Source organism: Sturnira hondurensis, unplaced genomic scaffold, assembly GCF_014824575.4.
Source record: "Sturnira hondurensis isolate 20B ecotype Veracruz unplaced genomic scaffold, ASM1482457v3 Scaffold0009449, whole genome shotgun sequence".
Lineage (NCBI taxonomy): Eukaryota > Metazoa > Chordata > Mammalia > Chiroptera > Phyllostomidae > Sturnira > Sturnira hondurensis.
The window spans coordinates 300,032-320,915 of NW_028082080.1; the positions used below are offsets into that span (position 1 = coordinate 300,032).

Below are 20,884 nucleotides of genomic sequence, written 5' to 3' on the forward strand. Positions count from 1 at the left end.
TCATCAAAAAGCCAGACAGATACAGTTGATGATAATGTTTTTATTATGTTTCAGGGCCCATGAATATATCCTAGTGTTGACCATTGTTTTTCTTATAGCTAAATTCTTGCTTCCAAAAATTACCACCATTTCAATAAGATTTTTTAAAGATTTTATTTATTTATCTTTAGAGGGGAAGGAAAGGAGAGAGGGAGAGAAATATCAGTGTATGGTTGCCTCTCATGTGTCCCCTGCTGGGAACCGGCCTGCAACCAGGCATGTGTCCTGTCTGGCAATCGAACCACGATCCTTTAGTTTACAGGCCCACGCTCAATCCACTGAGCTACACCAGCTGGGGCTAGATTTTGTTTTTTTAATCATGTAAGGTAGTATGTAAGTATGGATCTAAACAATGTTATAATAAATGGAAGATTAATCATATGTTAAATGGTATTATTTTTAAATTTATAGCAGAGATCAAATTACTAAAAAAACAGCAATTTATTATTATTATTATCCATGATTTTTTTCTCAAATATTTTAATCAAAAACATCTGGGTTTAGTCCTGGCCAGGTGGCTTACTTGATTGGAGCATCATCCCATATATCAAAAAAGTTGTGAGTTTAACCCTGGCCGGTGTAGCTCAGTGGATTGAGTGCAGGCCTGCAAGCCAGAGGATCGTGGTTCGATTCCCAGTCAAGACACATGCCTGGGTTGCAGGCCGGTTCCCAGTGGGGACACACAGGAGGCAACCATCCATTGATATTTCTCTCCCTCTCTCCTTCCCTTCCCCTCTAAAAATAAATAAAATTTATTTTTAAAAAAAGTTGTGAGTTCAATTCCAGTGAGGACACATACGTAGGTCACAGGCTCAATCCCCAGTTGGGGTGCGTACAGGAGTCAACCATTCACTGTTTCTCTTTCTCTCTCTCTCTCCCACTCTCTCTCTCTCTCATCAATAAACATATCCTTAAGTGAGGATTAAAAAGAGAGAGAGAGAGTTTAGTTCAATGGAAACAACACTGAATTAGAATTGGAACTAGGATTTGAACAGCCATTGCAAAGCAGTAAAAATCCCCACTACCTTGGTCTACGAGAAAATATTTTGATTACTTTTCTCACCTTTTTTTTTATTCTTCTTAGGTACCTTTCCACTTTTACCACTCTCTTTATCCTCCACCCAACCAAAAAGCAATTTTTGGTAATTGCAGCCCCATATAGGGAAGCCCACTTGACTTTAAGAGGTTTTTGAAAGACCCAACATAAAATAATGGAGTGTTTTCCTCACTGAGCACAAATTATATGGGATAGCATTTCCCTCTCCCTCCAACAGGGGAAATTCTATTATATTATGGTCCTAAAACTAACTTATGTTTGAATTGCTTTTGAGTATTGTAAAAAAAATTAACTGTCTTCTAAATGGTTGATTGAGTAGTAGTCCTTAGTCATGTGACTCCTTGCCAACTCTTAAACTTTTATTTGAAAGTATTTTCATATCTGTCATAAGTTGCAACAATATTACTATCAAGCTGTGAAATATCTAAATGATTGTATACAACTCTAGATTTATGAGAACATATGAATTTTAGGGAAACTATGTATGTCACAATATTATCCTATGGAGCTGAACTAACTGTCCAACATGATAGCTACAAGCCACATGTAGTGATATAAATTTAAATTAATAAAAATTAAATAAAATTATCCCTGGCCAGTGTGGCTCAGTTGGTTTGGGTGTCCTCCTGTACACTGAAAAACTGTAGGTTCGATTCCCAGTCAAGACACATAGCTGGGTTACAGGTCCAATCCCTGGCCCAGGCGCATGTGGGAGGCAGCCAGTCAATGTTCGTCTCTCACATTGATGTCTCTCTCTCTCTTTCTCTCTAAAAGCAATGGTGGGGTGTCCTTGGGTGAAGATAAAAAGAAAAAAAGGTCAGACTTGCAGCCAAGACAGAGGTGTAGGTAGATATGCTTTGCCTCCTTGCATAACCAAAAGAAGGATAACAACCAATTTAAAAGCAAAAAACAACCAGAACTGCCAAAAAAATGAACTCTATGGAAGTCCAACAACCAAGGAGTTAAAAAAGAAACATTCATCCAGATTGTTAGAAGGGGCAGAGGTGGGACACCAAGGCAAAGAGGACACTTGGCAAGGTGGTAGCTGGCGGAAATGGAGGTCCCACATTCACAAGCAGATAACAACTGGAAGGAACAACTGGGGAGTGAGACAGACTACAAAACCCAGGGTTTCAGTGCCTGGAAAATAAACCTCAGAACCTCTGTAAACACCTGTATGGGTTGAGGCAATGGAAGAAACTGCTGGTCTCTCAGGGGAGTCCATTTGAGGGGCCCACAGCATCCTAGAACGTACACAAGCCCACTCACCCAAGAATTAGCACCAGGGCAACACCTGGAAGAATGCCATTCACTTGTGGGAAGTGGGAAAAGTGACTGAAAGCAGGGCGAGAGTCAAGCAAGCAGCATTTCTTCCCTCTAACCACTCCCCCACATACAGCACCAAACAGTGCAAAGGGGGTTGCCTCACCCTGGCAAGTACCTAAGGCTGCACCCCTTACAACATAACAGTCTGTACCAAGACCAAGAAATATGGCTCAAGTGAAAGAACAATCAAAACTGTAGAAAAAGAACCAAGCAATGAGGAGATAGCTAACCTATCAGATGCAGAGTTGAAAATTCTGGTAATCAGGATGCTCGGAGAAATGATTGGGTATGGCTGCAAAATAAAGGAAGAAGTAAAGGCTGTACAAAGTGAAATAAAGGAAAATGTACAGGGAAACAACAGTGAAGGGAAGGAAACTGGGATTCAAATCAATGATTTGGAACAAAAGGAAGAAATAAACATCCAACCAGAACAGAATGAAGAAAGAATTCAAAAAAATGAGGAGAGGCTTAGGAACCTCTAGGACAACTTTAAACATTCCAACATTTGAATCATAGGGGTGCCATAAGGAGAAGAACAAGAGCAAGAAATTGAAAACTTACTTGAAAGGGAATGAAAAAAAACTTCTCCAGTCTGGGGAAGGAAAAAGACATAAAAGTCCAGGAAGCTCAGAGAGTCCCAAACAAGTTGGACACAAAGAAGGCCACACCAAGACACATCATAATTAAAATGCCAAAGATTAAAGATAAAGAGAGACTCTTAAAAGCAGCAAGAGAAAAGAAGAGAGTTACCTACAAAGTAGTTCCCATAAGACTATCAGCTGATCTCTCAAAAGAAACCTTGAAGGTAAGAAGGGGCTGGTGAGAAGAATTCAAAGTCATGAAAAGCAAGGACCTACAACCGAGATGACGCTATCTAGCAAAGCTATCATTTAGGATAGAAGGGCAGATAGAGGGCTTCCAAGATCAGGTGAAGTTTAAAGGAGTTCAACATCACCAAGCCCTTATTACATAACATGTTAAAGGGACTTATCTAAGAAAAAGAAGATGAAAACTATGAACAGTAAAATGACAACAAACTCACAACTATCAACAAGTGACCCTAAAAAAACAAAAACAAAAACAGACCAAGCAGACAACCAGAATAGGAACAGAATCAGAGAAATGGAGATCTCATGGAGGGTTATCAGCTGAGAGGGGGAAGGGGAAGAATGAAGGAAAAAGTACAAGGAATAAGAAGTATAATGGGTAGATACAAAATAGACAGGGGAAGGTTAGGAATAGTATAGGAAATGGAGAAGCCAAAGAACTTACATGTATGACCCATGAACATGAACTAAGGTTGGGGGGGATGCTATAGGGAATGGGGGTACCAGGTAGAGAAAGTTAAAGGGGAGAAAAATGGGACAACTGTAATAGCATAATCAAATACTTAAAATTAAAAGGTCAGTTCCTCAGTCACACTAGCACATTTCAAGTGCTCAATAACCATATGTGGCTAGTGGCTACTGTATTGGACAGTGTAGATACAGGGCATTTCCATCACTGCAAAAAGTTCTCCTGGATAGCACTTCTGTGGAGCAAGGGAAATTTTCTCATGTCATTGCTGAGGATGGTTATTCCTAGTTTAGGCTTTCTGCCAGTTGTTTTTGCAGCAGAATTTCGAACTAGCTCCTATTTCTTTGTTTTACAAGTCCATGGCAAAAAATAATTATTAAGATGGTGCCCAAACAAGTTTCTCAAGACTTTTCATTTGTTTGCCTTGATATACACCTGGACCAGTATAGCCTACAAAATAAAAAAATCGTATTATCCAAAGTGAATTTTGGTCAGCTGTTTTTGAAGTTAGTTCTCCTGCCCGCTCCAAGAAAGGTGAATTATGCTACTTTCTCAATTCTTCCTTAAAGTCTTCTTAACTCTAATGCCACTTTGGCCTGTGTGACATTACTCTGGGGTTGAACTTTTCATTGCCTAAGTACAGGCCTTTTACCATAGGGCTCAGAGTTGCCCCAATCACAAGAAGTATGTGCTGTATTTCTTCTGCCACAAAATCAGACTTGGGCCTAACCTAGCCAAAGTGATGACTAAGATTTACTTGGACAGGGCCAAGCTGTCACAGCAGAAAGGGGTCATGTGAATTTACCACATCCCTTTGTTGTAATATTTAAAGTTTCATGAACCACCAAACAACCTGGAATTAGGGACATCAGCAGAGTTATGAGCTTTTCAGCTTCTGCTACAGCTGTATTCTTTTGAGTGATTCAGCCACTCTGCTTATAGCATGCTACACCTAACCTCCTCAAGGAAGTAATTCTCATTCTGCCTTTTCTGCAAGTTTCTAGAATAGAGATTGCAATTTCCCTGACTTCCAGAGCCCACCACACAAGTTATTTTCAGACATGAACAGCTACATACCATCCTTCCACCCAGGCCTTTTTAACCTTTTTGAATGGTGGGCAACAAGGGAATTTGTATGACTCCCTTTGAAGTGATTAAAAGGGAAGTTCACAGAAAGCAATAGAAAATTAATTTTGTTCTTAGTCAGAGGTAGGAAATTTTTATTGTTCACAGCAAGAAGAAAAAAAGGAATATAGCATTATAGGAAAAGAGTGGGATCTGGAGCTACATTGCCTTAAGTGAATCCTGGCTCTGACACTTACAATCTGTGTAAATTTGAGCAAGTTATTTAAATTCTCTGTGCCTCAATTTCCTTATCTGTAAAATGGGGATGATAATAACTAACTTATAGGGTTGTTGTAAGGTCTTAATGAATTAATACATTATAGCAGTTAGAATAGTACTTAGTAGTTATAAGTGCTCTGTAGATATTATTTGCTATTAACATTATTGTTGTTATTGTTTTATTATGATTTTCATGTTAATACCTTTGATGTGGTACTTTATATATAACTGTAATCCTTTAATGGACACTCCATACCATTTTAGCTTTTTTCCAGGCACTGACAGTAACATTTTAAGGTTTTTAAAGGTTTTTTATGTATATAGAACACAAAAACTTTCATTGGATGATCCCTATTTTTGTATTTCTTCCAGAGTAATTACACTTAGACATTTCTGATCATTTCAATCATTTTCCTTCACAGTATCTAGAAAGAGAGGATCTTATACTTGTGATATATTATCATACTCACCTCTCTTCCATTACTTTCCTCTAGTATCATAGCCTTTGTGTGATATATATTCTTTAGAGCAGTGGCTCTTCGAGTATTATTCCCCTGATCAGCAGCATCACTGTCACCTAAGTGCTTAATAAAAATACAAATACTCAATCTCTAGTACAATTAAGTAAGAAACAAAATAAAAGGCATCAAGATTGGAAAGAAAGTCAAATTGTCTTTGTTTATAGATGATGTGGTTCTGTATGTAGAAAATCCTAAGGAATCTTTAGAGAACTATTAGAAATAACAAGTTTAACAAGGTCACAGGATACAAAATCAGTATATGAATTTGAATTGTATTTCTGCATATGAGCAATGAATAATCTTCAAATGAAACTAAGAAACAATTCTATTCACAATAGCATCAAAAAGAATGAAATTCTTAAGAATAAATATAACATCCTGGCTGTTGAGGCTCAGTTGGTTGGAGCATCTTCCCATAAACCAAAAGATGGCAGATTCAATTCCTAGTCAGGGCACATGCCTGGGTTGCGGGTTTGATCCCTGGACTAGGCGCATACAATCCCCAGTCTGGGTGCATACTGGAGGCAACTGATCGATGTTTCTTGGATCAGTGTTTCTCTCTCTCCTTTCCTCTCTCTCTAAAAGCAAAGATAAAAAGATAAAATATCCTTGAGTGTGGATTTAAAAAAAGAACAAATTTAATAAAAGAAGCATAAGTCTTGTAAACTAGCATTGCTAAGAGAAATTAAAGAAGATCTAAATAAATGGAGAAATACTTAATGTTTGTGGATTGAGAGACTCAATATTGTTAAGATGACAGTTCTTCCCAAATCGATCTATAGAGTCAACAAGATCTCTCTCAAAGTTTTAGCAGAAATTGACAAACAGATCCTAAAATTTGTATGGAAATGCAAAGGACCTACAATATTAAAAACAATCTGTAAAAAAGAACAAAGTCAGGAGACTCATACTTTTCCTATTTCAACATTTACTGTAGTTATCAGGACACCATGGCACTGTTACAGTATAAAATTAGATACATAGATTATGGGACAGAATTAAGAGTGCAGTGATAAACCCTTATATTTATGGTAAGTAGATTTTTAATAAAAATGCCAAGGCAATTCATTAGGGAATGAATAGTCTTTTCAACAAATGGCACTGGGGCAATTGTATAGCCACATGCAATAAAAGACATAAAAGGCCATATATTGGATAACTCCATTTATTTACAGTAGCTATAATAAGTATTTATATCTGTAAATCCATAGAGAGAGAAAGCAAATTGGTGGTTTCCTGGTACTAGGTAGTGACTGCTTAGTTGATATAGGGATTGGAGGGCCAGGAGATGAAGATGTTTTGGAACTAGACAGAAATGGTGGCCACACATTGTGTGAATCTACTAAATATCACTGAATTGTACACTTTAACATGGTTACTTTAATGTCATGTGAATTTCACATAACCCACTTTTGATACCATGTAACAAAATATTATTAAATACTAGCTTTCACTTGGGCACACTTGAGGCATGTGAGTTACTACATTCCCATAGAAACAGTGACTCACTGCACCACTCAACTGATTGGAGACACCGCCACCTCCTCCCTCAGCTCCAGGCATGCAGGTTGGAGGGGTGTGTGTTTATTGGAAAAACTCTGTAGATGATTCTGATAGGTTCACCTTATTGAGATTTGTTACTCTAAACCACAAGCTGTAATGGTTCTACAAAAATCCATCATATGTGTATATCACAATTTAATTAACCCGCAGTTAAACATGGAGATTGCTTCCAGTTTTTCATGGCCATAAATGCTATTGCTTTGGCTATTTTCATTAATACATCTTTGTGTAGCCCAAGCTGGTGTAGCTCACTGGATTCAGCATGGGTCTTCAAACCAAAGTGTCACCAGTTTGATTCCCAGTCAGGGCACATGCCTAGGTTGCAAGCCAGGTCCCCAGTTGGGGGCACGTGAGAGGCAACTGCACATTGGTGTTTCTCTCCCTGTCTTTCTCCTTTCCTTCTCATCTCTCTAAAAATAAATAAATAATTTTAAATAAATAGATTTTTGTATAGCTCTGATTATATTTTTAGGGTAAATGCTCTACTACTGGAATTGTTGGCATCAAAGCATATACATGTATTTAAGATTTTTGATCTCTATAAATAACCTGCCCTCCAAAGGCTTATACCCAAACAGGTAGTATTGATAATGGGTTTATTGTTTTTGCTGTTGAACCTTTTTCTCATTAAGAAAGTTTTGTGAAACTCTTCCATGCCAGAATAGGAAACATTACTCATTTTACTTTGCTGAAATTTCAAGACAGTTACTCATTATTGCTTATAATAGTATCAACGCTCTACAATCAAAAATTGTTTCTTTCCATATTTGTACTACTTTCATTTTAACATGTACAACAGACTACAGGAGACAACAAACCCCTAATGAGAAAATTATTTGGATAAGTAGAAAGTAAATCATTTTCAGACTGTCTCAAACTAGTTTTTTTAAAAGTTTATGGAGCCCTGCATGTGATTTGAATTATTATCATATACTGGATTTTATTCTCCTTTATTTCACTATTTTACTTTACATCTGTGAATGATGATGGAAAATTTCTTTTCTCCATTTTGGTTACCAGACATTTCATATGTTGGTCTCGGGGTTTGGGTTTTTGCCTTTTTATTTGATGCTAAGCTCTAGAATTTTAATAGTTCAATTTTTAAAATCCTACAAGGGTGTCCAACCTTTTGGTGTCTCTGGGCCACACTGGAAGAAGAAGGATTGTCTTGGGCTACACCTAAACCACACAAACACTAGTGAAAACTGATGAGCAAGAAGAAGGTTTTAAGTGAATTTATGATTTTGTGTTGGGCCATATTCATAGCCATCCTGGGCTGCATTCATAGCCATCCCAGGCCACATGCAGCCCAGAGGCCACAGGTTGGACACCCCTGCATACTTCCTTTAATAAACTACATATGCCTGAGCATGTGACTAGATATGATAAGGATTCTAGTTTCTCAAACTGTATATTAGGATCCATGGGACACACTGCGATCTAGGCTATGTAGAAAATCCGTGCTTTGTGTTTCTCTTAAGAAGGCACACCTATACTCTAACCCTAGCTGTCACCTACTTGAAGGAGTTGCTGAGCAAGAGGCAAAAGGTGGTGGAAAGGTGGGAAAGGGGACTAGCAGGTGTCTGAGTATCTGAACTTGTCTACCTAGGAAAGAGGTTCAGGAAGAAATCTATTCTAGAAATTATCCCTTTTGCTTCATGAATCATCTCTATATTTAGAAAGCAAATTTCCCTACAGTGAAGTACATGAAAGAAATTCTGTATAAGAAGCAGCAAGATTCTGTATTTGGGTAAGTTTCTTACAGTCAGTTCAGGACATGGTGAGTTGAGTCCATGTGATTCAATTTAGGGGATAAAATTATGTATTGCTTGTATATACAGAAAGTGACGGATAATTCTGATAACTGTCTCAAATTTTTTCCTATTGATTTTCCAAATTGCAAAAGTATGGCCTGCTTGCATCTCTGACTTACCAATTGGTCTCGGGCTAGTGAACTTTGCAGGACTAAAAACAATTTGTTTAGGAATGCTGTTTTCTAATACTTTATATAGCTACACTATCCAATGCAGTAGCCACTAGACACATGTAGGTTCTTAGATTTTAATTTTAATTTATTAGTATTAAGTAAAATCCTGAATTTGACTTCTCAGTTGCAGTAGCCACATTTCAAGTGCCTAATACCACATGTGACTGATGGCTACTGTATTGGACAGCCCATATATAGAACATTTCTATCTTTGCATGAAGTCTTATTGCCCAGCACTGCTATCTGGTGTCTTGACACCTCCAAGAGTAATGTTGACACGTATGTAGCACCTTTTGAGAAGTCTACCAGCAAGCTCTAGTAGCTGCCTTTTGGCATTCTTCACCTTTCTATTAATCCAACAAGAGCTAACTTAAGGATTTATCAAGGACCTTTGTGCCCTCATGAAAGCCAGCATTTATATACAGTCCTCTCCAGTAGTGAGAGCTTGTGTAGAGGCAGTAGGTTGGTATAGTATTTGTGGGTGCCATCTACTCAGCAGTAAATGTAGTGTCTAAAATGTACCTTTGATTCTAAAAACTGAAAACTATTCTAGTATGAGAAGTTTTATAAATAATTAAATCTTTGATCTTGATCTTATATTGCTTTTACTAAGCACTTCTATTAATTTGTGATTCTGGAATGTAGAGTTATTACTTCCTAAGTGAGGCAGTGTGACTTTAAAAGTTATGTAAATCAAAGAAGCTAAATACACATTCTTTTCAAGTGCACATGGAACATTTTCAAAGATGGACCACATGATAGGACACAAAACAAGTCTCAACAATTTCAGGAAAATAGAAATCATACCAAGCATTTTCTCCAACCACAAGGGATTGAAATTGGAAACCAACCCCACAGGAAAAAAACCAAAACACCCAAAAGCATGAAGACTGAATGGTATGTTATTAAACGACGAATGGGTCAAGACTGAAATTAGGGAAGAAGTTGAAAAACTTCTGGAAACTAATGAAAATGAACTCACAACAACCCAAAACTTATGGGACACAGTGAAGGCATTCCTGAGAGGGAAGTTCATAGCAATACAGGCCTACCTAAACAAGATAAAAACATTTCAAACAAACAACCTAACCTGACACCTCCAAGAACTCAAGGAACAACAACAAAGAGAGCCCAGAGCAAGTAGAAGGAAGGAAATAACCAAGATCACAGCAGAACTAAATGACATAGAGACTAAAAGCACAATTCTAAGGATCAATGAATCTAGGAGTTGGTTTTTTGAAAAGATAAACAAAATAGACAAACCTTTAGGCTCATCAAGAAAAGAAGAGAGAGGACCCAAATAAACACAATCAGAAATGAAAGAGGAGAGATTACAACTGATACCACAGAAATACAAGGGATTGTAAGAAATTACTATGCAGAAGTGTATGCCAAGAAATTTGAAAACCTAGGTGAAATGGACAAATTTCTAGAAAAATATAATCTTCCAAAACTCAATGAAAAAGAAGCAGAAAACCTGAAAAGACCAATAACAGCAGATGAAATTGAAGAAGTAATAAAAAAACTCCCATCACACAAAAGCCCTGGACGAGACGGTTTCACAGGAGAATTCTACAAAACTTTTAAGGAAGAGCTAACCCCTATGCTTCACAGATTATTCCAAAAAATCCAAAAGGAGGGAAAACTCCCAAACTCTTTTTATGAAGCCAGCATCATCCTAAATCCAAAACCAGATAGAGACACAACAAAGAAAGAAAACTCAGGCCAATATAGCTGATGAACATAGACGCTAAAATCCTCAATAAAATATTACCAAATCGCATCCAACAATACATCAAAAAGATCATACACCACGACCAAGTGGGAATTCATCCCAGGGATGCAAGGATGGTTCAATGTTCGCAAATCAGTAAATGTAATACATTACATAAATAAAAGCAAAGACAAAAACCACATGATCATATCAATAGACGCAGAAATAGCTTTTGATAATGTACAACACCCATTTATGATAAAGGTACTCAGAAAAATGGGAATAGAAGGAACATTCCTCAATCTAATAAAGGCCATATATGAAAGACCTACAGCCAACATCATACTCAATGGGCAAAAACTAAAATCATTTCCACTAAGATCAGGAACAAGACAAGGTTGTCCACTTTCACCACTTCTATTCAATATAGTATTAGAAGTTCTAGCCACAGCAATCAGACAAGACAAGGAAATAAAAGGCATCCAAATCAAAAAGGAGGAAACAAAACTGTCATTGTTTGCAGATGACATGATAGTGTACATGGAAAAGCCTATATAGACTCTACCAAAAAACTGCTCGAACTAATAAATGAATTTGGCAAAAGAGCGGGATACAAAGTCAATATCCAGAAATCAAAGGCATTTTTGTATACCAACAATGAAACAGCAGAAGCAGAAATCAAGAAAAATATCCCATTCAGTATAGCAAAACAAAAATAAAATATCTGGGCATAAACCTAACCATGGAGGTTAAAGACCTGTATGCAGAAAACTACACAACACTGAAGGAAGAAATTAAGGAAGACACAAACAAATGGAAACATATACCATGTTCATGGATTGGAAGAATTAACATCATCAAAATGTCCATACTACCCAAAGCAATGTACAGATTCAATGCAATACCTACTAAAGTGCCAATGGCATATTTCACAGACATAGAACAAACACTTCAAAAATTTATATGGAACCATAAAAGACCCCGAATAGCAGCTGCAATTTTGAGAAAGAAGAAGAAAGTAGGAGGGATCACAATGCCTGATATCAAACTGTATTACAAGGCCACTGTAATCAAAACCGCCTGGTACTGGCATAAAAACAGGCACATAGACCAATGGAACAGAACAGAGAGCCCAGAAATAAACCCAACTCTCTACAGTTAATTAATATTCAACAAAGGGGGAAATAACATAAAATGGAGTAAATATAGCCTCTTCAACAAATGGTGTTGGGAGAACTGGACAGCTACATGCAAAAAAAGTGAAACTCGAGCACCAACTTACACCATACACCAAAATAAATTCAAGGTGTATAAAAGACTTCAATATAAGCCATGAAACCATTAAAGCCCTAGGGGAGAGCATTGGCAGGAAAATCTCAGATATTCCACGCAGCAAGATTTTTACTGATACGTCCCCTAGAGCAAGGGACATAAAGGAAAGAATAAACAAATGGGATCTCATCAAAATTAAAAGCTTCTGCATGGCTAAGGAAAACAGTATCAAGATAAAAATAGAAGCAACAGTTTGGGAAAACATATTTGCCAATGATACCCCAAAGGTTTAATCTCCAAAATATACAAAGAACTCACTCAACTCCACTCAAAGAAGACCAGCAACCCAATTAAAAAATGGGCAAATGACTTGAACAGACATTTCTCCAAGGAGGACATACAGAGGATCCAGAGACACATGAAAAGATGCTCGATATCGCTATCAGAGAGATGCAAATTAAAACCACAATGAGATACCACTTTACACCAGTCAGAATGGCTATCATAAACAAAGAAACAAACAACAAGTGCTGGAGAGGTTTTGGGGAAAAGGGGACCCTAGTTCACTGTTGGTGGGATTGCAGACTGGTACAACCACTATGGAAAACAGTATGGAACTTTCTAAGAAAACTAAAAATGAACATGCCTTTTGACCCAGCAATTCCACTGCTAGGAGTATATCCTAAGAACCCTGAAACACCAATCCAAAAGGACCTATGCACCCCGATGCTCATAGCAGCACAGTTTACAATAGCCAAGAGTCGGAAGCAACCTAGATGCCCATCGGTAAATGACTGGATCAAAAAGCTATGGTACATTTACACAATGGAATTCTATGCTGCAGAAAGGAAGCAAGAGCTCCTACCTTTTGCAACATCATGGACGGAACTGGAAAGCATTATGTTGAGCGAAATAAGCCAGGCAGTGAAAGACAAATACCATATGATCTCACCTTTAACAGGAATCTAAACAACAAAACAAGCAAGCAAGCAAAATATGACCAATGACACTGAAATACGGAACAGGCTGACAGGGTCCAGAGGGGAGAGGGGAGAGAATCATAGGGGAAAAGGGGAGGGACTCACATGAATAAGTATAAAGGACACATGGACAATAATTAAGATGGGGGGCGGAAATGGGAGGGAGGTGGGGAGCCCCCGGGTGGGGCCAGAGCAGGGAATATAAAACATAAAACTACTTGAGTCCTGGCTGTGTAGCTCAGTGGATTGAGTGCGGGCCTGCGAACCACACGATCACTGTTCGATTCCCAGTTAGGGCACACGCCTGGGTTGCAGGCCAGTCCCCAGCGGGGGACTCACAAGAGGCAACCATACATTGATATTTCTCTCTTTCCCTTCCCCTCTAAAGATAAATAAATAAAATATTTTTAAAAACTGTACTTGAATAAGAATTAAAGAAAAAAAGAAATAAAAGTTATGTAAATCAAAAGACCATCTTCATAAAGTACTTTGCACAGATCAAAAAGGTTCCTAAGATATCGATGCCATATAATTGCTCTTAAATATAGTTATATCCACTACACTTATGAATCTCATTTTTTTTCCTTCAGAGGAGATAGCATAGCCGTCTTCAGTCATATATCCCTATTTATAATGTTATAAAATTCTAGGTTTTAGACATGTGTTTAGCATATGTTTGAGTATCATATGTATGTACGCTATGCTGACTATACTGAATGATAACTTGGCTAAGACTATAAGGAGAGAGATTGGAGGTTCTGTTATAATCAGTGATCTTGCCTCATCATTTAGGACCTAACTCTTAAATGTAATCAACTGAAATCCTTTAACATTTCTACCTTGGAAAGATTTTCCAACCTTTTTGTTATCTCTGTTTAGCCTCACCCTCTCCAAGTTTAAGGCTTTAAGTTCAATGTTTTGCATCCTAATAATATGACCCTCTCTTGAATTCTGTGTCACACACATATTTGTATGTCCCTGTGATGGTTTCCCCCCTCAGTATATTGCACTATGACTGGGTGTTACCTTGATACTTGGGTATAAAGCCAGTTATTCAACATTTTATACTCGTGTGTTGTGTATTTAGATTTGTTAAAATGTTTTTGCCCTTATGCCTGTCAAACTTCATGGTTTTGAGCTCATTTAGGGGGCACCAAAAACATAGTACATACTGGTTTTTTGCTGTTGTCTTCAACTCAGCTATACATATGTATTCAACTCTCATGTTCCTTGCTTTCTAACTTTGTTGTCTCCTTCCATACATTTAGTAGTTTAACTTAGCAGAAGTCTGAGTTAACTGTTTCCTTGTTTTCCACTTCCTTAAATGAGACACAGAATCATCTAGCTGGGAGCATTCCATTTTGATATTTGACATGTGAATTATAATTTTGATTATGTCAAGAATTAATTACTTATAGTTCTCTTTTTCTTTGAGTTTAAAATCCATCTTCTCCTTTATAGGTTAATTTGCTTAGTAGAAAAATTGCATCTTTAATATTAGTTATCTTAAGACATTGTGAATAGTCTTCTTAAATCAAAGTTGATATGTTTTACTCTCAAAACATACTAAATTATACCTACTAAATTAGATAGAAAACTTTTTATCAAGTATTTAATGATGCAGGCAGTTTTACAAACTACTTGTATAAAATCTGAGCTCTGTAATAGCAATAGTATTTGTACAGGGGTTATCAAACTATGAACTGGGGACCAAGTCTGATCTACCACCTATTTTTACATATAAAGTTGTATTGAAACACAGCATGCACATTCATGTATGTATTGTCTATGGCTGCTTTCACACTCTAATGGCAGAATTGAGTAGTTGCAACAGAAACCATATGGCCTTCAACCCTAAAATATTTGCTGTCTAGTCCTTTGCAGAAAAAGATTGTTGACCCCTGATATAGCAAAAAACCCTTGAACTGGGAACAGTAGTTAGAGGGCATCAATTCTGTCTATTCTTGATTCTATCACAAAAATGGCATCAATCTTAACAAGTTGCTAAGCCTCTGTGAACTTCAGTTTCCTCATCTGCAAAATGAGTCTCTTAGAATGAATCATCTCTAAAGTTGACTCTCAAACTCTAATAAAGTTCTATAAATCCATAAAGTGTTTCAGAACCATTTTGCAGTTTTACTAATAGCTTTGTGCTGAAAATTTGAACCACAAGTGCAGTCACTAAGTTGAGACAAGTAAACAAACAAAACCACGCATCATAAGACAGATAAATTAAGAACTTGCTACTATTGTTTCTAAAGAATTTATCTTACAGGTAACTTCCAGGTTTCAAATGTTGCTTTCTTAATATTATAAGTACTTCTAGATCTTTGACTTCAGTGCTAGCTAAAACATGCCTTGAAATGTAAAACTAACATATTAAGAAACTCAATTGAACTTCATTAGGAAATAAAAATAAAGCATCTCTAAAATTTTAGTTTCGGGGTGTGGGAAACATGATTTGATTTATAAAAATTACATCCCCACCCAACTTTTAGGGAACATAGATAATATGTAAAGTGAAATAATCTTCTATTGTAGAAAGAAGAACTCAGCATTTTCATCATGGTAGCCGACCATAGAATTCTGCACAAGAACCTCTCTTGCATTATCCCTAGAGTTTGGGACATCTAAAAGTTGCCTGGAATGGTATCATCAAGATCACTTTTCTGTTTTGGTTTTTTGTTTTTGTGGTTTTTTGTTGTTGTTCTTCCCTTTCTGCAGTCTGTCTCTTTTTCAATTTCTGTTTGTGGAAAGAAACCCTAACGTGATTCCTCCCCACCAAGAAAAGAATGTTGCAGAAATGTATTACTATTAGTGTTTTCATATATGTATTAAATGCCTACACACATAAAAGATTTGTCTTTCTTTTCAGAAAAAAATCTAAGAATTCAATATTTTAAATTTAGATTTAAGACAACTTAAGTGAATTGATGCTTAGGTTACCTTAAATGAGCCTTTCTTGCCTAGACCAGCAAAAATTTGTGCTCATGTTCTAGCTACATATTAGTAGGGTTAGTAATTATTTACATTTGCAAAATGCTTTACAATTTTCAAACACTTTCATATACATTATGACTTTTAACAGTCCTATAAGGTAAGTTATGCCAGTTTTAATATCCTCACTTTACAAAGGAGAAAACCTAAAGAAGTTAAATGATTGACTCAAGTAGCCTCATGTGGCCGGAAAGTACAGAGCCAAGGAACACACCTGAAGTATTTAACACTTTCACAAAATATCCTTTACAGGTTTTCTTGTTATTGAAACAATAATTCCCAGCCATTTCCCACCCAACTGTCCTAAGGGATGTCATGCACTTAACATGACAATGATTCTCAACTAGGAATCAGGAGAGGCTATGTGTAATTTAAAAGAGTCACATTCTAGTTGATTCTTCTTTGTGACCTGATTGAGAAATAATATACAAGAATAATACATAGTCATTGTTAACAATGAAAGGAAAGGGGGGAAAAGAAAAATGACTCATATTCATACTTCCCATAGATAATTATTACTAATAACATTTTTATATATGTTCAGTCTGTTATATTTATATTAACCTGGTTTTTTTCCAAAACTGAAATCATACTATAGATTGTTTTAAAAGCTTTTTTATCTAATTCATCACAAGCATCTTTCCATTTCATTAGATATTCTTCTGAAGTAGCATTTTATAGAGACTGCAGAATATTCCAGTTGTGGTGCATGTTTGAGTTCAAGATGTAAATTGTATATAAATTTGAAATCACCAACAGTGTTATTCTGGTATTTGCATATGTGATCAATTTGAAGGAATCAAAAATTATTTAAAAGCTACCCCTTTTCACCCTGGCCGGGTGGTTCAGTGGGTTGGAGAATTATTCTATATGCCAAAAGTTTGTGGGTTCAATTCCTGGTCAGGGCACATACCTAGGTTGTGGGTTCCATTCGTGATTGGGGCACATACAGGAGGCAACTAATCTGTTTCTCTCTCACATTGATGTTTCTGTCTCTCTTTCCCTCTCCCTTTCCACTCCTTTCCTTGCTTCCTCTCTCTCTAAAATCAATAAATATATCCTTGGATGAGGAGGATTAGAAAAGAAAAGCTACTCCTTTTCTAGCTGTCATCTTTTGTGTATTTTACTTTCTGAATAATCCTTAAATAACCATTTGTTAACTAACTTTTTATGTTTATGTATTTGTTTTAATAGATTTTTGATCTCTTTGCTTTAGGGTGCAGTACTAGCAGCTGTGTCAAGTCACAAATTCAACTCATTTTACGGGGATCCTCCTGAAGAGTTGCCAGATTTCTCCGAAGACCCTACCTCCTCAGGTAATTGGATCATTCATCCATTCACCAGGGTGAATCATTTCATGTGTACATCTTTTCTCTTCCATTCTAAATAAACATTTTTTCTGTGAATGCAATCAGATCCTTCAAGGGATTCTAAGGAAGTTTGTCAGCAACCAAATTCCATCCACATGCGTCTGATTCCTTTTAATTTTAATACCAGAGTTGTTCTTCCCTACTGCTCCAAAAGCATCATTTCACTTTTTTCTTTTTACCTCAGAAATAATTCTTCCCCTTCCCCCACTCCAGACCCAACATTGCACTTCATCTAATCAAACATTGTAGTCGATATTTTTGGATCTTTCTGATTACCTTCTACCTCAGGGAAAAGTTCTGATGTAAGATTTTCCCCATGTCAACCCTAGCATATCAGCACTGCTTTTATTTAGATATTTAAATGTAAAGTTGTCTTGTGAGTTATCTCTTGAAACAATTTACAGCTTCTTCTCTTTTTGTAAAGTCTGTAACTTGGAGAAGAACACAGAAGAAGAGTTACCTATTTCAATGAAATGTATATAGATATTCCTGAAAAAAACACACCAGTGTTCACAAAATTATATTATAAAATGCTCAGATTTTGATCTTACAAGTGAGGTATTCTCAAGTATCATTTATTAAAACTCTAGAGGATCCATATATATGTGTGTATGTAAGTGCATGTGTGTGTTACAGTTTTTAAATTTTATTTATGTGTTCCTTTATGAATTTAATTCCTGCATCATATGCCCTCTGCCCTCAGCTTTTCTTCTTTCATTAAAGTCCCTCGGTATTTGCAATGTGATTGACTTTGCACTGCTGATTTGATTTTTGTATTCTTAAAGTGGCTCATTCGGTATTCATATTTTATCATCGGAATGAAGGCCTAGGGCCCTTCCTGAAACATGAGTTGTTTGTCCTTCACAATTAGCAATATAGAAAGAATGGATTTGCTAATGCTTCTTTCCTATTCAAACTAAGAGCATTGGTCTGTATTCATGCTTCTTCCTTCCTCTGTTTGTATACCGGTATGTATGTGCACATATATGCTTACGTGTTTATACCTTGTACAAGATAACAGGATCAAGTTTCCCATTCCAGCAGCTATACACAGGTAGGGAAAAAGTAGGTTTACAGTTGTGAGTACACAAAACACAGAGTTTATTCTTGTATTATTATTTATTAATTATTGTATTATTTTCCATGCAAACAACTCTAAACCTACTTTTTCCCCACCCTGTAGTTCCTCATTTTGACTTTTACCAATTGGGATGTGAGCCTTCCTCTTTTGAGTGAAGGTGATTTCCAAAACATTCAGAGATGGGAATCTTAGAGAAGAGATTCTGAGGAGAAGGCCTTGCTATTTTCCTCTGGTTCAACTTGGTAATTGCCCAGAGCCCTTACACACAAAAGGCGAGTCCCTAGTTGCATTTATACATATGTTCCCCAGTGCTCCCTATTGTTTCCTGTCAGTCTTTTTGTTGCTATCTCCTGTAGCTTTCTGTTGTTGTTCCCTAGCTCACAACCTGTTTCTTTTCTCCTCACACTCAGATTGCAGGTGACCCTATCTCCAGGGAGTGGATCCAGTAATGGTTTTATGATATACTGTGACTATATGACATAGTCACACACTTGAGATATATTCAGAGATTTTAGATCCAAATCTCTAATGCCATTTTCGTCTTTAGAAATGGGCCTACACAGCAGTGTGGTCCTTGTAATGACCTCACAGACCTGACTGTTAATGTTTCCCCTTAGTAAATGTACCTCTGCCTAATAAGAGTATAATGAGCTCTTCTTTCCTTTCTGTGAAAAGTTGAGTTTTTGTTTTAGGGAAAGTGATTGTCTTTAATTATAGACAAGCTTATTTTTATATTAAATACTTTTTATTGCTCATTTTTGTGCTTTTTGGTACAGTCTCTAAGTGATGTGGTTGAAATAGTTTCTGATTACAGAACTTGCTTTTTAAACAAAAATAGAAATTTGTTACACTGTCCTACAGTTAGTCTGCAAGCCCTCACTTGAATTAGTTGTTCACAATTTTGCATTTCTTCTTCCCTTTCCTGAAGTCACACCCTATTTCTTTTTTGTCTTTTTTTTCTTAATTTCTGGATCTTAATGATCTTGTAAGCAGTCTATATCTTCATTTGGTGTGCTAAATGTCTGTCTCTAAAATATTTTTAAATAGGACTGTCCAGATGCTGCAAGTAAAAGATAGAAGGATTACTATGCAGTATTTTTGTCTGGTCGATTACCCTAAATGAACAGTAAATTTTTATATTCTTAGAAGTCAAAGACAGGGCCAAGCACACTGGCCTGGAGCTTCTAGCCCAGCCAAGAGGACAGTGGTCCTGGCAGCACCTCATCTACGATTCCAATAAAAGATAATTTGCTTTGCCAAAAAAAAAAAGAAGTCAGAGACAAAGAAGAAATTTGAAAAAATTCTAATGTTTTCTTAACTTTCCCATAACAGAAATATGTTTCTAAAACTAATTTTTAAAACCAAGTCATTTAAAGGGAGGCATTATACTATTTTATCAGCATTATTTATTAATAACTATCTGCCAGCAAGTTTTCTTTTCTGCAAGCAATGATTGTATGCTTGGTTAACCAAAAACTATCTTGGATTCCCATAAGAGCTTTACACTTATGTAAAGTACCTCACTTATGTTTTTTCATTTATTTTATTTTTTTAACATTTTCATTAATTTTCAAACCTAAATCCATCTCTAATTCTAATCCTTAAATTCTGTATCATTTATTTTAAGTGCCCGATGTTATCCTTTCCACTGTCTTTCTGTTTAAATTTTCAGGGGTTTGTTTTACAGTACAAAACACAGAGCACCTAAAAGTTCTTCCAAGCTCCTAGCAGAAAGAGGAAAATGATCATAGAGCATGTGTTTGTAGAGCAGAGGTGAAGGGCAGGGAAGGAGGAGTTTGAGAGAGAGAACAGTGAGTGTAAGGTCACCAACTGCCCTTCCTTGAGATGACTGTTTTTCACCTTTACACAATGCCTTTTCTGTTCTTTCTATGAAATGATAATAAATGATACATAATTAGGTTTATTAATGACTTGTTTGACAAAATTCAAAGCTGGTAATTCTATTTTGGCCCCCCCAAAATTCTATTCAAAATCACAATTTAAAAACATTTAAAAGGAAACATCTTCCCAATTTGTCATCTAAACAAGAGTCTACATGTTTAGGTATGCTGTTTACATTGTAAAACAATTTCTATACAAGAAATTCTTTTCTATTTTGATTATCAAAATTTGTTAATACATTCACTAGAACGTGTTTAGTTTAATCTTACGATAAGCAATATATTGTTGCTTTGTTACTAATAATCCAAAATACAAATGTTCTGTTCTCATATTTTACACCAAAGAAGTCAAAATCAGCACCCTGTATTTTAATAATTGAAAGCCTAAACAGTCCCAGTGAATGTGCTTATGGAACACAGGGGCTCACTTTGGACT

General features: G+C 36.4%; 1 protein-coding gene across 1 annotated transcript in view; it reads left to right on the forward strand.

Moving 5' to 3' along the window:
* The window catches only part of CASK (calcium/calmodulin dependent serine protein kinase), a 365,574-nt gene that overhangs the window by 226,576 nt on the left and 118,114 nt on the right, over positions 1 to 20,884 (forward strand). The window contains exon 9 of the mRNA XM_037057119.1: positions 17,313 to 17,412. Coding sequence (XP_036913014.1) covers positions 17,313 to 17,412 — 100 coding nt within the window. The remainder of the gene's footprint in view (positions 1 to 17,312; positions 17,413 to 20,884) is intronic.